At 43.8% G+C, this 21,489-nt stretch overlaps 2 protein-coding genes across 8 annotated transcripts in view; one reads left to right on the forward strand and one right to left on the reverse strand.

Moving 5' to 3' along the window:
* Positions 1-19,112, forward strand: part of AGPAT4 (1-acylglycerol-3-phosphate O-acyltransferase 4) — a 91,139-nt gene extending 72,027 nt beyond the window's left edge. For all 3 annotated transcript variants that reach the window (XM_064446945.1, XM_064446943.1, XM_064446944.1), the window contains 3 exons: positions 216-291; positions 7,822-8,020; positions 16,251-19,112. In XM_064446945.1, the coding sequence (XP_064303015.1) occupies positions 216-291; positions 7,822-8,020; positions 16,251-16,342 (367 nt within the window). In that variant the 3' untranslated portion in view covers positions 16,343-19,112. The remainder of the gene's footprint in view (positions 1-215; positions 292-7,821; positions 8,021-16,250) is intronic.
* Positions 19,113-20,335: 1,223 nt separating this feature from the next.
* The window catches only part of MAP3K4 (mitogen-activated protein kinase kinase kinase 4), a 74,999-nt gene continuing 73,845 nt past the window's right edge, over positions 20,336-21,489 (reverse strand). For all 5 annotated transcript variants that reach the window (XM_064446950.1, XM_064446947.1, XM_064446946.1 and 2 more), the window contains one exon: positions 20,336-20,882. In XM_064446950.1, the coding sequence (XP_064303020.1) occupies positions 20,862-20,882 (21 nt within the window). In that variant the 3' untranslated portion in view covers positions 20,336-20,861. The remainder of the gene's footprint in view (positions 20,883-21,489) is intronic.

Genomic DNA, 21,489 nt, shown 5'->3' on the forward strand with positions numbered 1-21,489 from the left:
TCTAAACTGAATTTTAGATACATCTAAAAACTGGAGGTGCCTCTAGAAGCAAACTATACTTTACTGGTCTGGGAGCTATTACCACAAATTTTAAAGAAGCTGGAAAATGTAGTGGGTCTTCTGTCAGATGGACAAACTGTCTGCATAATATAAATGCTGTTCATGGGAGCTGCAGTATTTTATATTCTTCAATTTCTCTTGTTTACCATTGGCAGGCGGATTCCCCTAGAGGAAGTCCCAGAAGATGAGCAGGAATGTTCTAACTGGCTCCACAAATTGTATCAAGAAAAGGTTGGTTTTTTGTCTAGATAGAACTTGCAAGCCACTCGTGCTCAGTGTTTTATACTGCTAGTAGACCTTTACAGTGTGCATGTGTAGTGGTCCTGCTTTGGGGGCTTGGGGTTGGTTGGTTGGTTTGTATTTCAGGATAAGTGCTCTGTTTCTGCAGACACAAACTGGTCTTGTGCTGTTTGTCATGACTGCCTTTCTTTTGTACTTAAAGTGAAGTCTTACAGACATGGGTCGGGCTCCTGAGGTAATAGGAGACTTCAGGGAAACACCAGTGAAATACTTCAAAGGAATTAAGGGGTGTTCCTGTAAGAAGGTGACATGGCTGACAGCCCAGCTGAAGTGCCTCTACATCAATGCATGCAGCATGAGCAACAAACAGGAGGAGCCACTGCGCTGCTAGAAAGCTATGACCTAGATGCCGTTACTGAAACTTGGTGGGATGAATCCCATGACTGGAGTGCAGCTATCGATGGCTACAGGCTGTTCAGAAGGGACAGGTGAGGAAGGAGGGGCAGAGGCATTGTCCCCTACATCAAGAAATGGATAGAGTGTGAAGAACTGTCTCTGAAGAATAGCCACAAGCAGGTCGAAAGCTTTTGGTTAAGAATCAGAGACTGAGGCAACAAAGGGAACCTTGTGGTTGGTGTCTACTACAGGCTGCCTGAGCTATTACCCTCAGGGACAAGGGAGCAGGACAGAGCTGGCAGATCTTTAAGGGTGCTTTCCACAGAGTGCAAGAGCTCTCAATCCCCAGGTGTAAGAAATCAAGAAAGGAAGGCAAGAGACCTGTATGGCTGAGTTGAGACCTGCTGGTCAAACTAAAGGGCAAGAAGGAAATGACAGACAGTGGAAGCAGGGACCCGCATCCTGGGAGGAGTGTAGGGATGCTGTCCGTTTGTGTAGGGATGGGGGCAGGAAGGCTAAGGCGCAGCTGGAGCTGAACTTGGCAAGGGGTGCAAAGAGGGCTTCTACCAGTATGTCAGCCAGAAAAGGAAGGTCAAAGAAAGCGTACCTCCTGTGTTGAGCAGGACTTGGCAAACTGGTAACAATGGACAAGGAGAAGGCTGAGGTACTGGACAACTTTTTGCCTCAGTCTTCACTTGCAACCTCTCTTCCCACACCTCTCAAGTAGATGGACCACAGGATGGAGACTGGAGGAGCAAAGTCCCTCCCACTATAAGAGAAGATCAGGTTTGTGACCACCTGAGGAACTTGAGCACACGTAAGTCTGTGGGACCTGATGAGATGCATCCCAGAGTCCTGAGGGAATTGGGTGATGTAGTTGCCAAGCCACTCTCCATGATATTTGAAAAGTCATGGCAGTCAGATGAAGCCCCTGGGGACTGGAAGAAAGGAAAAATTGTGCCCATCTTTAAAAAGGGTAGAAAGGAGGATCCTGGGAACTACAGACCAGTTAGTCTCACCCTGTGCTTGGAAAGATCATGAAACAGGTCCTCCTGGAAGCTATGCTAAGGCACATGGAGGACAGGGAGGTGATTTGAGGCAGTCAGCATAGCTTCACCAGGGGCAAGTCCTGCCTGACCAGCGAAGTGGCCTTCTATGATGGAGTGACTACATCAGTGGACAAGGGAAGAGCTACGGATGTAATCTGTCTTGACTTCTGTAATACCTTTGACACGGTCCCCCACAGCATCCTTCTCTCTAAACTGGAGAGATTGGATTTGATAGGTGGACTGTTTGGTGGATGAGGAATTGGTTGAAGGTAGAGATGGTATCCAGAGGGTAGTGGTCAATGGCACAATGTCCAGATGGAGATAGGTGAGAAGTGGTGTTCCTCAGGGGTCCTTATTGGGACCAGTACTATTTAATACCTTCATCAGTGACATAGACAGTGGCGTCGAGTGCACCCTCAGCAGGTTTGCAGATGACACCAAGCTGAGTGGTGTGGCTGACACCTGAGGGATGGGATGCCATCTAGAGGAACCTGGACAAGCTTGAGAAGTGGGTCCCTGTGAACTTCATGAGGTTCAACAAGGCCAAGTGCAGGGTCCTGCACATGGGTCAAGGCAACCCCTGTCATCAATACAGGCTGGAGAATGAAGGAATCGAGAGCAGCCCTGCAGAGAGGGAGCTGGGGGTACTGGTGGATGAAAAGCTGGACATGAGCCAACAGAGTGTGCTTGCAGCCCAGAAAGCCAACCATATCCTGGGCTGCATCAAAAGAAGTGTGGCCAGCAGGTCAAGGGAGTTGATTCTGCTCCTCTACTCCACTCTGGTGAGACCCCAACTGGAGTACTGTTTCCAGTTCTGAAGCCCCCAGCACAGGAAAAACCTGTTGGAGCACGTCCAGAGAAGAGCCACAAAGATCATCAGGGGGATGAAGCACTTCTCTTTTGAGGACAGGCTTAGAGATGTGGGTTTGTTTAGCTCGGAGAAGAGAATGCTCTGGGGAGACCTTATTGTGGCCTTTCAGTACATAAAGGGGCTTATAAGAAAGATGGGGACAAACTTCTTGGCAGGGTCCGTTGTGACAGGACAAGGGGTGATGGTTTTAAACTGAAAGAGAGTAGACTTAGACTAGGTATAAGGAACTAGTTTTTTACAACGAGGGTGGTGAAACACTGGACCAGGTTGCCCAGAGAGGTGGCAGATGCCCCATCACTGGAAACATTCAAGGTCAGGTTGGACAGGACTTTGAGCAACCTGATGTAGTGGAAGATGCCCCTGCTTATTATTGCAGGGAGGGTTGGACTAGATGACCTTTAAAGGTCCCTTCCAACCCAAACTATTCTATGATTCTAAAATTTTTGTCCCTTGTTTTACCCTGTCTTTTTCACCAAGGCAAAGATCCAACATTAATAGAACAGGCTGATGAATTGCTTTCACATTGCCATATATATTGCCATAGAAGGTGTGCATTTGATTCCTAATTACATAGGACAGGGGCAGAATAATAACGACCGTGTGTTTGTAGATGTCTGCTTTTTTCTTTTCCAAATACTTTCATATGTACCCTCCAAACTTTTAGATTCTGTTTCTTGTGGTTTTTGTTTTTATGAACATAGGAGATAATGGCTGGGGATGTGCTCTTTGAATACATGCAGCGCTCCCATTTCAGTCAGTGGGAGTCATAGGTATGCAAGGCACAAAGGCCTGGCAGCTCAGTTTGCTTCAGTAAATTGATCCAGGTTATGTATTCAGAATGGAATACAGCAGTGCTTCAGATTGAGAAGTGATAGAATATAGCTACGCTCTGGTTTCCTGTCAGTGGGGTGGCAAAATTCTGCTGTCCCATTTGTTGTACTCCACCCAGCAAGCCACGTTAGCATTTCTGTATTGACTATGTTCTAGTCTTTCTCTGCCTCAAACCGTGACTGTTTCTGTTTTAATTCATAGCCCCTTTAAGCAGCTTGATTACAGGAATGTGGAAAGTAAATGTTTTGAGACTTCAGCTGTAGGTCTAGTAGTCTGTAGGTCTCTGATGTGGCTTCTTGTAAATTGTGCCACTAACACCTAATTCAGACATGACCCCTAACACCTTTCTGCAGAAGGGCATTATGTTACCCATGGGCCTGTGCCCTTTCTACACTCGTATAAATCAAATGGTCCTTTTGCTGAACATTGCAAGAGTTCACTTTCTGCTGCTGTGACTTTATCTGTAACCTTGTTTCAGGTTCCTCAGAAATGTTTAGACGTTTGCAGGACAAGAACATAAATCAAATGAGAATGTGGTGATTGTTTTCCTGACTCCCTTCCTACATAGTTTGCAGTAAATCACGTCAAGTTTTTTCTGTTATTCCCTCCTAGGCAAACACTCAGTTATTTCTAGTGCAAACAGAGTGTACATCTATCCTGCTTTCTTCATAACAACTTAGTTTGCTGGTTGGTTAAATCCATAGTTCCTATTTAAGTATAGGAGGAAACAATGTGTGTTCAGTTTTCCTCTCCATTAAAACCTTTTTGGTTGCGTGGCTTTTTTTGATTGGTTAGGGGTCTTTTAGGTTTCGTAGGTTTGGGGTTTTTTTTTCCTGTACATGGCATGTTCCTCTTCCTTCAGCTGTTTTACATCAGTGAAACTGTTATTTCATTGCAGTCATTCCTGGTTTACACAAGCCCATGTCTCTGTGAAATCAGACTGGGAGAATACAGAGCAGGGCCAACCTCTTCAAGAGTTTTGAGGTGATGAAAGACTACCTGCAGGGTAAAAATACAATTCTGTTTCACCTTTCTGCCATGCATCTTTAAAAAGATAATTGGATCTTAGGTGGGATAACAAGCAGCATTGCCACCTAGGTGTTGTTTCCAAAAATGAATTCTGTTTCAGGTCAATGTCTTCAGAGCCAGTAAATATTTATGATAAAATGTAACAAATTGTATTCGAAGGGCAGTAATTCAGTGCAAGATATGCACTCATACCCTGCTTTGTCTGTTTTGGTTATAGCACTCCACTTTCTCTTTCAAAGTAAGAAAAGGTATGCATGCTACTGAAAAACAGAGGCCCTATTTTATCTTGCATTATGGTTGTACGGTCCGTTGCTTATTTTCTGTGATTTTCATAATTTTGTAGTACCTTCTCAAGACTTACATACTTTGTGCTGAATTATCCTGTAACAGCATGATTTAGTAGATGGGGCATGCCACAGGTACTGAGGTTGAGTCTGGAGTGCCATGCACTCATGATGATCAGGGACAGAAAGCTGTTCGAATGAAATCAGCAGTTAGTGGGCATGAAGGAACATGATTTTTTTTTTTTTAAATTGTCTTTAGTAAAGGAGTTCGAGTCTTTGGGAAAAGCTTCTTCCATGGGTGTTTTACCTCATTACCTGATCTCAGTTACATGTACCTCAGTCTGAGATACTGCTGTCTGGGAATCTGATGGGTTTATGTTCTTGCTACTTACCGCTTCGTTTTCTGGTTTAGCCAGTGCTGCAAATGCAATGAACAGGGCCTTGCCAGATGAACGTCAGCGTCAAGCACTGTTCTTCTTCCTTTTCCAGGCTTACTGTAAAGCACCATGTCCACGTGCTTCTCCCTCACGTGGGGTGAATTTTGTCCTTCCACAGATGGCCAGCACTGTATCAGTTAAAGCCAATTTATGAAAGGTGCAATTTGGGTTGCACATTGCCTTTTCTTTTTCTTTCCTTTCCCCCTTCTTTAGCCCTTGCATATTTGGTTGGGTTGGTTTTTTACCTCCTTATAGCTTCAGCACCTGAAATAGGAGTCCTGCTTGCGATCTTAATTTCCATTAAAAAGAAAGCAAGCTTCTAACTCTTCTCACTTGTAAGAGAGGCATGGAAAACAGGGCATGAAAATATATGCTGAAATGCCCCAGGGAGTTAGCAAAGCATAACTGAAGAGGGGAAGGGTACAGAACCGCAGTGTTTGGGAACAAAGGATGTATTTTTTGATACTCATTCTTTGTGGGCTTCCTCATGAAAGGGCAGTAACGTACCTCTGCAGTCAGACCTCCCTGGTGGGAGCAGGGAGGAGGAATCCAGTCAGCCTCTCACAAGATGATGGATATTCCCTGATTTCCCTGCACTGCCTTACCCACCCCACAATCTGAAGTAACTCAAATCTGGTGGGGGCATTAGAGGGAGCATGTTTCTGTGTCCAGATACGATACTTGGGTGGGTGGGATTTATTACAAACTGAAAACAAGCTCTGTGTGCAGGGGAATGAAAGGAACTTAATGTGGGCGAGGTGACTGAGGGAAATTTTGAGGTATGTCATGGGTTTAAATGCTGACTTCAGCTGTTGATGGGTACCATAGGCACCCTTGCAAAAGCTTAGAAGATAGATCAACCTACAGATCTCTTCTGAAAGGAATGTGAATATTTTTAAGGGTAGGACATTGTAACTGAACTGAAGAGCTGTTCCCCACAAAGGTGTAAAACATGTAGTGGAGGTGATGGCATTGACATTGTTTTGCCCGTTGTATATTTCTTCCATCGGTCTCAAACCTCTTGTGAGGTTTTGCCGCCCTTAATGCTGTGCAGAGCCAACAAAAAGAAAACTGCTGTGCTTCTTTTAAGGGAGTCTGTCTTTCCGTCTGTAGTAATAGGCCCCCTAATGGCAATACCAATAATAGTCAGAAATTCTTAACTTTTCTGGGTAATGCTGGTGTTTAGAAACCTAATTGTATATAGTAGAATTAAATTTACTGATGATTAGTAGCTCCGTGTTAAACCAGTTATCAACCAAAATCCTCAAGGCACTATAAAGAAAACTTCATACACTGTGTAATTTGTTGAAGACATCTAATTAATTGGCCACAGTGATCCCAGTACAATCTAGCTCGCATGTGCAAAACAGTCATAATTTTTCTAATCTCAATAAAGAGAGCACAATGTTTTAATTACTGTGTAATCTCTTAAAAGCTGAATGTTCCCTTTGAAATAGATAAAATGGTAGCAGCCTGTAATTGCTCAAGTTGCCATTAAATAATTAAAGAATTGTCTGTCAGCTGGAGTGTAAGTAAATGTAAAATCATACCATGGTAGAAATAATCTTCCTGCGGTTGATTAGGACAATCTTGTCTTTGCCAGAATTTCTGGAAACTGTCATGAAGCATTGCTTTCTTTGAAGAAATGTAGCACTTCATTCTGACTAAACTGAGGTTCCTTTTTCTGTGAGTCTAATTCTGACTTCATTAATTAACCGGTTTTATGTGATAACATAGATTAATAATCTTGGCTTTTGAGCCAGAATGGTGTGTGGGGGGGGGGGTGTTCCCCACCCACTTTGATATCTTCGGTTGATCACATTGGTAAAGGCTGTGCTATTCGCCCTGTTATGGGCTCTAGAGGAAGGTACTGAATTCTGAGTTTTCTGTGTGTTAAAAAACACACAACAAAACAAAAAACCCCAGACCCCACCCCATTATCATCTTCATATTACACTAAAAAGGAGAGTCCTTTGCTCAAAATCTGTGAGAGATTCTAAACTGTTTGCATGCTCAACTGTCTGTAGAGAGAGTCAGCACGCAAACTTCCTTCTGGAAGCTTCATGGGAGCAAGACCAACAAGACCACATCTATGGGACAAAGCAGACAGGAGGGGGTGGTGTTCTTTAGAGTATGGGGCAAGATGGTGTCCGCTTAACTTTTCTGACAGGGATGTGGGTGCTGCTTTAGAGCAATGGTTGGAGAAAACATTAGGGAACAGAGGATCTGCTGCTGAACATGTAGCCCAAACGTTCCTCTGGCTTACCAGCAGTATTTGTCTAGTGACTGTGGCCCTTGCAGGAGGTTCAACAGCGATGTCTACATTGCTGCAGGAGTGTACATCCCCTCACCCTTCTTGTTTGACTGGGCTTGTTATGCTCTCTAGGCATGCCATTTTTCAGGCTCCTTTGTGTAGGAGGCAGAAAGGATGTGTGCATCAATGTAAGCTCTTTGTTTTTTGACTGTGTGTTCGTTGATTTCAAAGTACAAGCTTTCCAGCCATGATTTGGTCTTTGATCTTCCTCCCTGGTTACAGGCATGCAGAAGGAGGAACATCAAAGTCAGGAATGGCTAGTTTTGTTGGCAGATGGGAATTTAATTGTTGCCCTCCTTTGTTCTACTAGGATGCATTCCAGGAAGAGTACTACAGAACAGGAACCTACCCAGCAGTCCCTATAGTGCCACCCCGACGACCATGGACGCTTTTGAACTGGCTTTTCTGGGCCTTATTGCTGCTATATCCTTTATTCAAGCTGCTCATCAACATGATCAACAGTGGATCATCACTGACACTGGCTAGTTTTGCATTTGTCATTGTAATGGGTAAGTTTTCTAAAACAGATTACTTACAGGGTAACTGTCAGACATGTTTTATTGAGGCTTACTAAATATAAACATGACTTGTGAGTTCAACAGGTGATCTGATACTGTATCCATTTTAGCCTGGAATAAGTTAAATAGATTTTTTTTGTTATTTTTTCATAGTTGTATTATTTTTTGTAAAAGCAGCATACAAAATATTCTCTTTTTTTGTGGAAATCAAAACAGTAACTTCCCTGTGGGTTGTCTACAAGAGGTTTTCTTTTCTTGTGTAGTGTATTGCTGCATTGCACTTTGAATGCCTAGAAGAGGTGCTCAAGGCTAGTTTATTCTGCTGAGAATTATTTCATCTAATCATAGTCTGATACGTCACCCACTGCAAATCCATGAACGTGTGATTTAAGGACAGCCTGTTGTGGCCATCCACTCTGACTTACGTAGCACAGGGCGTATACTATCACAGGTGATTCGTACAGTTCCTGTGGTAGTTTTGAACTCCCTTGGTTTGTGTTTAAACCAGTATGTTATTTAAGAGGAGGAAGGAAAACAAAACAAGGAGCTGGCCCACAGAAAGGGAGGGAGATCGCATTTGGTGTCCTTCATGGAAGCAGGAACCAGGTCAGTTTGGCAAATATCATATCTGGGTGTCTGTGCTTTATGGCATATTGAGTGCCTGTTTGAAGAACAAGTTCCCTTCCAGAATAAGCCATACATTTATAAAGAAATACTTTCTATGGCTGCACTGACCATCACATGTATTTATGGCTTGAACACCTTGATGCCTGTGTATATTACAAGTATCATTTGAAAAAGAAACAGAACTTCACAGTCCGTCTGACTTTGAGTGAACTTGGATGCAGAGAGATTAGAGTTGGCTTAAAAAGCCACGTCCAAAATAGCAACATGGACAAAGCAGGAAAAACATAGAGCATTTTCTTGTCTCAGAAGTGCATCTTTGCTCCCTACCTAGGAGATTGTTTCTAACACATAATATTTCTTTGCATTCTCAAAAAGTCTGAATCTTGAGCAGGTCCCATGCTAGACTGATCAAGATGATTCAAGTAATCTCCTTTTGCCCCTCTATGAAGAGCTTGATATGGTAGGCACGCAATGTTCTTTTTCAGAAAGTACCCACCAAGTCAAACCTGCATAAGCTACTGTAGAAGCTTCTTAGATGGAGAAGGGAGAATTTGTGTGTGTGCGTGCACACACACAGGATACTTGCTTTGTGATGCTTTGGGCCAGAGGAAGGAAAATGAGCAAGGATAAGGTCCAACACAGTAGTTGGTATGTTAATGTGGGCAAGGTGGAGGGAAGGGAAGGGAATCCTGTGCTCTTGTCCTCACCCGGAGAAATTGTTGGTGCTTTTTACCCTGGGAATGTTTTGTGTAAAATGTGTAAGAATTTCTTGGAGCAGTGACTACAACTTAGAAGCACCTTTTTTTCACCCACTTTACTTGTTGGAAGGCACAAGTAGTGCTCCCCCTCGCTCCTCTCCACCTTCTCTGACTGATGAATAGGATGGGAGCAAAGAGTGAGCACCGTGGTTGGGGTGTGCTCCTCAGGAATGGGAGGTGTTGGGTTCAGATCCCCTTCAGCTGCAGAGAAAGGTCAATACGTCTCCCTTGTGCTCTTGTTCAAAATAGGTATACAGCAGTGGGCAGGATGAGATACGACACCATTGCAAATGCTATGTTCCTGGCAATAGCACTCAAGAGGGCATTTGTTCTGCCTTTGGAAGAAATGCCTGTGTAGTCTGTTTCATACTGGGCTGTGGAATGATGGCATAATGGAGCACAGAAGCTTAGCTGTTGCAACGTTTTTTAAATTTCTCATCTTTCCTTCAGCATTTCCTCTTAATTCAGCTTCTCCACTCAGTGGGCTGGTTGTTCAGGTGCCATTCCAAAGTGCCTCATGCCTTCTGTACCATTCACAGGGAGCCTCACCGCATAATTTAGGGGCCTGGATTTTAACCTCAGGGCTGGATGCTTTAATGCTTGGCATTGTGGCATCTGTGATGTTTCTGGATTTAGCCCTTATTAATTTAGTTGAGTGACACCGCACCCCCCACTGTAAGTGCAATACCGTCTTGCCATTAGTGGCCTTTACAACTAGGTCACATCTTCTCTCTATGAGGAAGGGAGGGAAAGAACCTGTAAAGAAGAATATCTATGATGCTACTAAGAATGGAGCCCCACTTTCTTGCTGTCTTACTCCCCACTTAGCTTCCTTCTGCTTCTAGCCACAAGGAAAGATTAATAAGCAGGCTGCTGTGAGTCCTCTTTTGAATGCAGTGATAATCCAAAGGTTCTCAGGTTATTTGTAACACTGGAGCTAACAGAAAGCTACAGCAGCAGTCTGCTGCCAGAATGAACGTCTGAGTTCCCAGGCTGCTAAACAGCTGAGGAATGCATTAAGAGTGGTGAGATTAATGGCTCACTGCTGCCCCATACGTACCTGCCACATTCGTGGGATGCTGCAGGTTGCAGTCCTTGGCAATCTTTGAAAGACCCCCATGCTTAGCAACAGCTCTATTCTCATTCTGAATACCTGGTGTGATCAAGCCCAAGTGCTTGTAATTGGCCACATTTGTGGCGCAGCAGAAGATACTGCATTGCCTGTAGTAGTGGCTGTCACCTGATTAGACTCAGCCAGCCACCTCCGTGAAGGTGTGGAGGGGGGAGAATCTGTGGGAGTGGAAGGAAGCTCAGCCTTCAGCAAAACAAACAAAAAGCAAAGCTGGTTTATCCTACTCACTTAAAAATGGATGTGTCATTGCTCACCAAAAGAGCAGCAGTTGCCTTAGTGTGTTACAGTCTGCTTCTGTTTAACTATATCCCTTTAAAAGCAATGTTATTGCTGGTTGGGAATCATTGGTCTCTTTCTGTGGAAGCATCTAAAAACTTCAGCCTAAGCTGTCACATTGACTTTTGCAGCCAATAGCTGAGTTTCTGTAGCAAGGCTGTTCTCCCCAAACTGGGTTTTATATCCGAAGGGGTATCTCTGTCATGAATGTCCTGGGAGTGATACAGCTGTCTTCTGACAGAGGAACAACCAGTATTTCATTTTGCAGTTTGTCTCCAGCCTTAGGCAAGGTCTCAGAAGTGACTTCTACAATGTTGGGAGGTAGCGGTAGATGAACAGAAATGTACCTTGGAGGTTGTGACTCTTGGTGCCGGTTGGAACTGTCCACCTGGCAGAGCCAGTTTGTAGCAAAGCTGGGAGGACTGTACTCGCTGTCTTTTTCCAGTGTGAGCAGTGATTGGTACCTGCTGGCTTAACAATGTAAAAGGAAGCTTTTTCTGTAAATCAGATGGATTTATTTAACATTGTGATCAGGTGATAAAATCACCTTTTCACATTGCTCCTAGTAGACCTTTTCCCTCTGCTCGGTAACTGAAGCAGCATAGGTAGCTTTGGGACATTTTTTATATGGCAATTTGATAGCTCACCTGATACTCCAGAATCAGGAAGCTTATTGCAGTCCCTAATAGCCCATTATAAGTAGATTGCTGTTTCTAAGGGCAGATTTTAGTACCTGATAACATTACTTTTATTGGCATAAGTGCAGATAGCACAAGATATTCCTAAACCTTCTGAGATAGGAAAGAGCGGAGGGACTAGGAGGTCCTTTTACCTGGTACCTTCTGCTTCCTTTTCCCTGTCATTTGTCTTTTAGACAGTCTCTCCTAATTGTGCTCTCCAGTAAAACACTTACTGGCTTGTAAGTAACCGGCTGTTCAGGTCGAAGGAACCGTAAGAGAAATGCCTTATGGCAGGGCAGTCTAGCTGGAGTGAAAGCACTGTAATCCTGCAGACCCTAACTCTTGGATCCAGCGAATGAATAACCAATGTATATATAGCTCTGCTGGTTCAGCTCAAACACTTTCAGCCCTAAATAAACAATGTCTCCTCTTTATACTGAGAATGCTGAGCCGTCCCCTCTTGCTTTGTTGTGCAGCAGTTTGGCTATTTATAATCGTAACAATCCTTGCATTGTGCTAATATCTAACTACCAGTCCGGGGCCAGGAGCCCTTTGTGATACTACTTGAACCAATACAAGGCAGTCCCTGCTCCAGAGGATAAATGCTGAAGCAGTTGGAGGGCCAAAAGTCTCTCTTGAAAACTGGCTTTTGTTTCCTAGGACACATGGCAACAGATTTATGTACTTAACTCACAACTGCTATTTAAAACCTGGGCTGATATTTTGGTGTTAAAGCAGTGAGTGAGTCTGTCAAATATCTGTATTTGACAGCAGCTTTTTTTTGTCTCCTCCTGCTTCCCCAAACTCATTCGGCTCCAAAGAACCCAGAGGTTGGTTGCCTTTCATGTTTTGGTAACTTGTGTTGAAGAGGACAACCTTCATGCTCTAGAATTACTTTATTACACAGCTGTCAAAGCGGTTAAAGGGGGATTGTTGGTTCTGTATGTAAAAGATGAGAGAGCTTCTCTTGGCCTTCAAATGAAGAAGTAGCTCTTCCATGTCTATGCGAAAAGCATAATGGCATTTGGGCTTATGGTGTGGGGCCAGCAGTGATGTATCCGTCATAGGTGAGAGAAGTATTTCTTTTGAACCAAGCGTAAGTAGTAGTGAGCCAGCTTTGATTCTGCAGGAGCTGTTGTATGTCTGCTGTACAGTATGTGCACAGTGCCATTAGGAAACCTGTTTCAATGGATCATGGTAGAAACTGTGAGAGTGAGTCCTTGGTGACTTGACAGTGTCAAGCGCATTTTGGACCAAAGGGTGGTTGGAGTGTGATGTGATCTGGGCAGCGAGGCTCTTGATGCCCATAGGCTGAGATGAGTGGAAGGTGAGGAGTGCATGAGCCAGCAGTGTTACAGTAAGTTTTACAACAGTATATAAACCGTGTACAGGGTTCTGCTTGTGTTCATTCTGCTGGTGGAGCTGCCAGACAATCTGGCCTTTCAGCCTGGTGCCCCAAACTGCTGGGGTTTTTTTACTTGCTTGTTCGTTCTCCTTTATAATATTTAAGATAGGCCCTCAGTGGCAGTTTTACCATTTGTATAAGCTTTAGTTCTACAAATCTTTATTTCGATGTATAACCTATATAACTCAGGTGTCCAGCAGACTATATATGGGAATTTTTTATGCCCCTACCTGCTGTGCTGCTTATAGCACTTGCTGTGTGGTACAAACCCCAGGTAACAGATGAGAAGAAATCCTGAGGTGTGAGAGAAAAGCTCTCTCGCTCAGAGGAAATCCTCTGTGCTGAGCTAAGGTTTTACTGAGGGATGTGGTACTATGTGTGGAGGTGGTGGTTTTCCTGGAGCTAAAGTGTTCCAGGAACGAGATCACACTATTGGCTCTGTCGATTTGTGTTAGCTCAGCCCTCCCCCAGCCCCCAGAACTCTGGCAGGCAGAGCAGGGCCTCAGCAACCTCCTGCATATTTTGACTGGTGGGTAAGGATGGGTAGGAAGACGGCAGGAGCTCAGGTACCTTCTGTAGTTTGCTGTGTGGCAGTGCAGGGATGCCTCAGCTGATAGCTTCTCTCTCCTGCTCTTCTCAGGGTAGGCTTAAACTCTCACAGCTGATTAAGTTAGGCACAATTCCTGCTTGATCTCCCTTTCTCCGCTTCCTTGTCATGAAAAAACAAAACCCTAAGCTCCCCTTACTAGAGTTGTATTTAAAACAGCAGCAGAATAAATCCTTAAACATGATGGTATCACTAGGTTATTGTCATGGTTTAGCCCCAGCTGGCAACTAAGCCCCACCCAGCCGCTCGCTCACTCCCCTCTGGCGGGATGGGGGAGAGAATCAGAAGGGTTAAAGTGAGAAAACTTGTGGCTTGCAATAAAGACGGTTTAATAGGTAAAGCAAAAGCCATGCCCACAAGCAAAGCAAAACAAGGAATTAATTGCCTACTTCCCATGGGCAGGCAGGTGTTCAGCCATCTCCTGGAACACAGGGCTCCATCAGGCTTAATGGTCACTTGGGAAGACAAGTGCCATGACTCTGAACATCCCCCTTTTCCTTCTTCCCCCAGCTCTATATGCTGAGCATGATGTCATACGGTGTGGACTATCCCTTTGGTCAGTTGGGGTCAGCTGTCCCAGCTGTGCCCCCTCCCAGCTACTTGTGCACCCCCAGCCACTTGCTGGTGGGGTGGGGTGAGGAGCAGAAAAGACCCTGCCTCTGTGAGCACTGCTCAGCAATAACTAAAACATCCCTCTGTTATCAACACTGTTTCCAGTGCAAATCCAGACCATAGTCCCATACTTGCTACTGTGAAGAAACTTAACTTGATCCCAGCCAAAACCAGCACAGGTGTACACTAAGGCTTTGGGAGAGTTGTGGAGAGGAGGCAGGCAGTCCAGGGAGAAACCGCTGAGGCATTTCAGCACTTACCCCACTTGCTTCCACAGGCTTAGAAAACATAAACAGTACCTTCTCCTTGCACCCCACCTTCCCCAGGGTGCTGAGGGCTGCAGGGTGAAACGAGGACAGAAGGCCAATGGCAGCTTCTGCCAGGGGGCAAAGGAGGATTAAAAAAAAAAAAGTCTGAACTGCTGAACTAGGTATTTTTTTGGTGTCTAGGCAGTGGCATTCTTGGAACTGGATGAAAACCCCAATGTGCTGTGTGGTTGCTATAACAGCTGCTCTTATTTATGCTCTGTGTCCATCTCCAGATGCTGTTTCTATCCCTTCTGGTTAAAATCTTAATGATTTCATGCTTATTATGTTATGATCCCAGACTGCAGGCTCCATGTTGGATCTCTTGTCTCCCCTAGCTCTTGGCTGTTTAAATGTCAGAGATGCGGAGTTTTTTTTCTCCTTCTGTTTGTGAAACCCTTCACTTGTCCCAGTTATGTGCATTTCCATCCACAGACTAACAGTGACAGTGACCTCCCTAGGAGCCATCTGCCTTTCTGGGCTGTTGACTGCACGGCTGGTGCCTCAGCATCCAGGAGCCCCGAGGGCAGCCCCACGGGCAGCCCAGCTTCCCCACTGCACCACTGTCTGGTCAGCCATTGCTGTGTCACACGAGTGCCCCATCTCTTGTATCCAGTTACCACTTGCACTTCTAAAAACTGTCACTTTACTGTCATACTACAAAACATGACTCTAGCTGATCGGTTTGTTCTCAAGTGCTGGTATTTTAAAAGAACAAAATACACAGCGCCTTTCATCCAAGCAAATCAGACGGAAGACAGTAGGTGAGGTGGGAAGGCACCTCTGGAGACCATCTAGTCAAAAGCCCAGCTCAGAGCAGGGTCAGCTACAGCAGGTTGCTCAGGGCTGTGTCCCATTGGGTTTTGAATATCTCCAAGGATGGAGGCTCCACAACCTCCCTGGGCAGCCCGTGCCAGTGTTCAACCACCTGCACAATAAAGATGATTTTTCTTTCAGCCCTCTCCCATTCCTGTGCTAAAGAGCAGCAAAGGCCAGGACAGAGGGTGCTGTAGCACATGTATGGCTTTTCTGAGTATGTACAGTGTGGGCAGCCGAGCCCTTTACAAAAAAAAAAAAAAAAAGAAAAGAAAAGCAGCTGTGAAAGGGGCTGGAGGGCTTAGGCTAAGTTGTGTTTAACTTAACTTCCATAGTCACTTCAGGAAATATAAAAAAATTTTTTAAAAAAATCAAAAAACAAACGCTGCGCATAGTGAATTATTACCACTAAATCAGCTATAAAAGTCTTTTAAATTAATCTGGTCCCTTGTAATGGACTGTTTCATGAGCTGTAGTTAAAAAATGCCACTTCTTTTTTTTTAATCAAGATCTGAAGCACCCTTGCACATGCTTGTGCTCTTCCAGGCACAGGGTCTGTTAAAAGTAGGCAGAATTCCCTTCCCTGTCACATCAGCATATTTCGTCCCTCAACTCCGGGGACAGGTAACACCAGCAAGCCCCAAAGCCACCCCCCCATTTCACAGCCAGCCTTGTCTAAGGTTTAACAGGGCTGGGCACATTGTGCCAGTGCCTCTTACGCTTGTGTTGGTTCACGTAACATCTTCCCTGCTGGTGGGAGAGGGTGCTCCTGGCCTGAGGCCAGCAGCCTCGCGTCATCCTTAATGAAATACCCTGGGCAGCTTGCTTGATACAGGGGCGCAGGGTTGTGCCTTTCATCAAAGATCAAGTACAGGTAGTTACCCTTAATGCTGTGCTGCTGCAAAGCTGAGAACACTGTTAGTCTCTCAAAATGCAACACCTTTACTGACCTTCAGTCTTTGCCTGTGAGCAGCTTTTAACTTTATTTTTATTTATTTTGCAGCTTCTGTTGGTGTCAGGTGGATGATAGGGGTTACAGAAATTAACAAGGGCTCCACCTATGGCAACAATGACAACAAGCAGAAACAAAAGTAGTATCTTCAGAGACTGCTTCAATCCAAAGGGAACAAATGCAACTTCTGAAAACTCTTAAGTGCATATCATGGTCCTTCAAGTGAGATCAGAGGATGGGTAGGAAGAGCAATTGCCACGTATATCTGAATTTGTGCTCCTGTTATTTTTCTCTGGGGGTTTGGGCTGGGTGACATGCTTGAAAGATGCAATCCTTCGTATACTCTCCACACCAGGTTTGCATTTGTTTGGTTGGTTTGTTTTCCTATGAAGTGTCCTAAGTTTTGAAGGAGGGGAAAAAAAAAAAAAAATAAATCCAATGTGCTTGTATGATGAGACTACCTGGAAACTAACCAGAGGTGCAGGCTTTATCTTTCTTAATGTGCTCTAAGGAATGGATAAATGTCAGAAGATTGTTACAAGATGATTAAAATTGATAGTTGTATAAATCACATGTTAACAATTCAACAACCATAATCTGTCAGTGTTTAAATACAGTATGATGCTCTGCCTGGTTATAGCAGTATTGGACCGAAGCAGCTCCACTGAACTGGCAGTAGAGCTTTTCTACACCTCGAACTTCGTGACAGTGCGCACCACGTGGGCCCTGTAACGCGTCAGCCAGACCCTGGCTAAGGGCCCACTTTGTTTCATCGGAGCCTTGCAGCGACATAACCTGGGGTGGAATTTGGCCCTGGGGCCTGAGCAGAGCTAAGTTACCCACTGCCACATCTCTCCCCAGGCAGTACCTCAGAGGGATGGCTGAAACCTGTAATTCTTTTGAGAGTAAATGCCATTTATAGTTTGGAAAAACTGAGGTAATAAATTCCTTTCAGCTTTAAACACTGACTGAAATTCTAGGCCTTCCTAGCAATGGTGGAAACAAAACAACTGGGTATCCTGTAACTAATGCAAAGCGTGCATTAAAAGTTATGCCCCACACCCCATACTGTTGTGATCCCAATTAATCCGCTTGTCTGTCTTTTCTGATAAATTAGTTTACATGGTGTCTCACAACAGTCAGCCTGAGGTAATACTTAAATTCTATTTTGCTTTTTCTTTTGGGGAGAAGAGGGGAAGGAGGAGACACACCTAGGGCAGCGGCACGGCATCAGTTTTTTATGGCTGTCTGGACTTGCTTTGACACCCTTCTGAATTAAATAAAACTAGAACTGAGGCCCTTGGGAAAACTGTTGTTCTGACATCCCTGGTACTGATTCCAGGGCATCCTCCTCTTTTTTTAAAAACAAGAGTTTAACAAGAGTTAAGGGTAAGTCACTAAAAAGAGCTTGTTTGAAAAAAAGGAAAAGAGGGGACTCCCAACTCCCAGCAATTATGATTGAAAAAAACCCAAACCTTTAAAATTTAAAGATACTGATACTGAGCAGTGGGGATTATGATTGACACTTTCAGTGATGGTGCATTTTCATTGCACATAGGACTAAACTGCACTAGTCTAGGAATGCACAGCCTGTGTGTCTCCAGAGAAGAAAGTGAGCAGTCTTAGTTCTACCAGTTGGTATTAAAAACATTTCTCTCTTCCTATAATATAACAGAGGCCAGAAGCAACAGAGGGTAATCCAACAGAACATGAGTCATTCCATGAAACATGCATTTGCTGTTCAGTACATCAGAGCATCTAGAAACTAGTCTTTCCAATACGCAGCACCACAAGAGCAGGTGTACTAGTGCTTTTAGCATGGGGTAGTAAGTAAAGGTTTTTTTGAGCATGGAGGCAGTAAAATGTACACCAGGAAGGAATATAGGCCTTGGGAAGTGTGAGGGACTAGTTTTGTGGGCTTTTTCCCCTCCCTATCTTGTGTACGCATGTTTTCCCAATGCTCTGAAGATTTCTGGAATAGGCTGTACAATGTCATGAACGCAAACATGGGCTTCAGCGTGTGGTTTTTCAACACATGAAATAAATAAGAGCCCAAGGATCAGCGAATACTGCCATGCTTATAAAGCTGGTCTCTGAACAAAGCACACACCCTGCACCTCTATTTGCTAAAACAATCTTAACCGTGGAAAACTGAGTATTATAACCTGTCAGAGCAGCTGAAGGCCCAGCGATCCCATAGTACTGCATCAGGCACAGTAATGAGCCAGGCCTGAAGACACTGTACACAAGACTTTTTGAAAATGGGTGGGACAGAGAAAATATCTCTCCAAGCTAGCATTTTCCTGTAACCCTTACCTGGCAGATGCAGTGGGCTTTTCTCAGAGTGGTTAAACCCTTATACGCACAGGTGGATAGTTCTGAACAGCAAACACACACATTCATGTAGTGCTAGAAACAAGCTTTTTTTCTTTTTAATTTTAAAGAGCCACTGATTTAACATGTTGGTAGGGAGACATTTAACATTCCTTATGAATCTTAGTTCTTTCCAACTGCATGCAGTGCCACTTCTCCCAGAGGAAAATACCAAACATGCAAATACTTTTGAAAGAGTATTCAGATTATGTCATACCCATTTTCCATGGCACCAACCCTTAGAACAGGCTGAGGGCCAGACGTGCCACTCCTGGATCCATCCTCCTAAGCACTTCTAGACGTCCCGGCACCCAAGGACCGCACCACCGGCCCCTTCCAGCGTTCACTGGCAAACAGAGAAAGCTTAATGGTACTTGCCAAAGTTAAACTGGTCCAGTTCACTGTATTAAAAGAACGATGTATGTCATCAGGAAGCAGTGTTTGCCTCTCATCCCCACAAGCAACTCTATGTTCTACAACTGCCTTAACAAAAGTAGTCTTAACATTTGTTTATACAAAAATAAAAGTATAAAAAGCTGACATGTCGTGAATGAGTTTTCTTTTGGCGGGCAATGAGCTGGTTTTACTTTTCACCTTTATGCCGATTCCTAAATGATGTCCGCTGTTCCTGTGTAGGTACAAGGGCACCTGAAACAAGGCAAATAAGGATACAAACCACTCTCATACTTCTGATACACCACAGAATATGTGTGAGGCACACAGCAGGCCAGGGGCAGGACTTTTACCTCAGATGCTTCCACAGTCATACTCCTATCGTGACTGAAAATAGAGTACTGAAGAGAAGGAAAAGTCTTTGTTTAAACTCAGCATTGTGGCTGGGTTTTTTTTTTTGTGTGTTTTTTTTGTTTGCTTGTTTGTTTTTGTTTGTTTTGTTTTGTTTTTGGTTTTTTTTTGAGAGCCTAGATACACTGCATTGATGACCCACACCGTGAGGCTCACGCTTTCCTACATTTAAATGTCAGATTTCATCATACCTTCTCAACAGCTCACCCAGCTGCTGAAAGCTATCCCCCACCTGTAACAAACCAAGGATTTGTGAAGTAAGAGACAGGACTTTAGAATAAAGCCAAATATTAAAAGCAAGTTCTCTGCTTTGTAAGTTACCCATATTAAGGTCTAAAACTGTAACAGGAACATGTAAGGCATTACTGCAAGTTTACAAGTAACAGTTTTAAGTAATCTGTAATAGGAAGCCAAACAAAATAGTCTGCAACACTTGATCTAATTGCTAACCACTTCTAATGTGTCTCCATTTTCTGAGACTGACGACAGCTGCAGGGTGGTGGGAAGTCAAAGTCCAGGATCAGAAATCAGTTTTAAAAACCTCTTAACAACAAGTTCTTGGTTTTGCCAAGCAGAACACAAGAATAATGTTATCTGATTCTCCTCTTGGCCCCAGAAATGCCATGCAGACCATTCCCTGTTTGCAGTACTCACATTCAAGAAGAAAGTTATTTCGGACTATGACTCTATCCCTTAGGTACTCGGTAGCGTCAGGAATTGCACATCACCTTATTTTCCTCAGGAGCAGATGAAGGAGGGACCCTAATTCTGTTACCACTTGTGTAGTGGAAGCTGCTTCTACACATCTTGAACTTGGCAAAACATTGACTACTGCAACATAAGGGAAGCTTCTTCCCGTTAGGTTAGCTGAGCAGTCTTAAACAGGCATTGAAAAAAAATGTTTAGTGTGATATGACCCCACGTACTTAATTTCAGAAGAAAAACCCTTCACCAACAGCTCCTAAAATAAACCATTTATTGAGAAAAAACTTTTTTAAAAATTTCATTAATCAGCCTTGTGCATAACAAATCTGAAGCTTGCCAAAAACAAATAAACAAAAAACCAGTAAAAGTTCACAGTCAGTGCACTCAACAAACAGATTAAAAAACAAGGTCCATAACGCCTGATAACACTACAGCATTTTTCTGAACCTAAAGAGTTCAAAAATACTACATATTAACATTACAGTTCTCAATCAAATGAGAAACGGGAGAAAGAACAAAAAAGGTATGGTCCATATACAGTAGTAATGGCACTTTCACTGAAACATGCAGCTTCTTCCAACTCGCGGACACCGTCACAGGAGCAACATGTGCCAAGTAAAACATACAGGAGCAGCAGAGGAAGTGACGCTCGTCACTTGTGCAGTCTTCGTAAATTCAACTTTTATACTGTTTCTCAGCACAGTCTTTATGTAAATATTACATACAGTAGTGATTAAAAGATATTTTGCCAGAATAAAAAAGGTCAGAGATTGAATAACTTCATTCTTCATCTGTGCAAACCTGTGAAGAGGACAAGAGGCAATCAATTCAATTGTCTCCCTCCTGCCGCAGGAAGACGACAACAGATCAATTTCTTCAGCACCTTCACTGAACACCTTTGAAGCTTTCTTCTTTCTCCCTTGTTATACAGATAACAAATCACAACTACTTATATACGCATCCTGACGTCTCCCCTGTCACCATGCAACTCCACCTCTGCATTGGATGGGATTTGGCTACGCTTGCACTGATGAGAAGGATAGGTATGATGAACCCCAAACATGCTGTTACCGAACCAGAATACCAAAGTGAACAGCTTTATGCTGAAAAATGGGACAGAACTCATTAACCTACCACGCTCCTACTTCTTCAAAAAAAGAAGTTACTAATACACCTAAATTTGTGGCTGTGAATATTTGCCTATTCTTAAGCAAAGATTAAACCAAAGTTCATGCAAGAACTGCAGATAGTTATGCCAACTGCCAGACAGACATTCAATATGAACTGATTATTAAGTAGAAACTTAAAAGAAAAGCAGACCCGTGCACTGAAGGATGGCACAGTTCTCACACATGTGCTTGTTTCACTTTTTATGGAGGGGACCCTTATTATCTCTATATTATAGAAG

This window comes from Phalacrocorax carbo, chromosome 3 (assembly GCF_963921805.1).
Source record: "Phalacrocorax carbo chromosome 3, bPhaCar2.1, whole genome shotgun sequence".
Classification (NCBI taxonomy): Eukaryota; Metazoa; Chordata; class Aves; order Suliformes; family Phalacrocoracidae; genus Phalacrocorax; species Phalacrocorax carbo.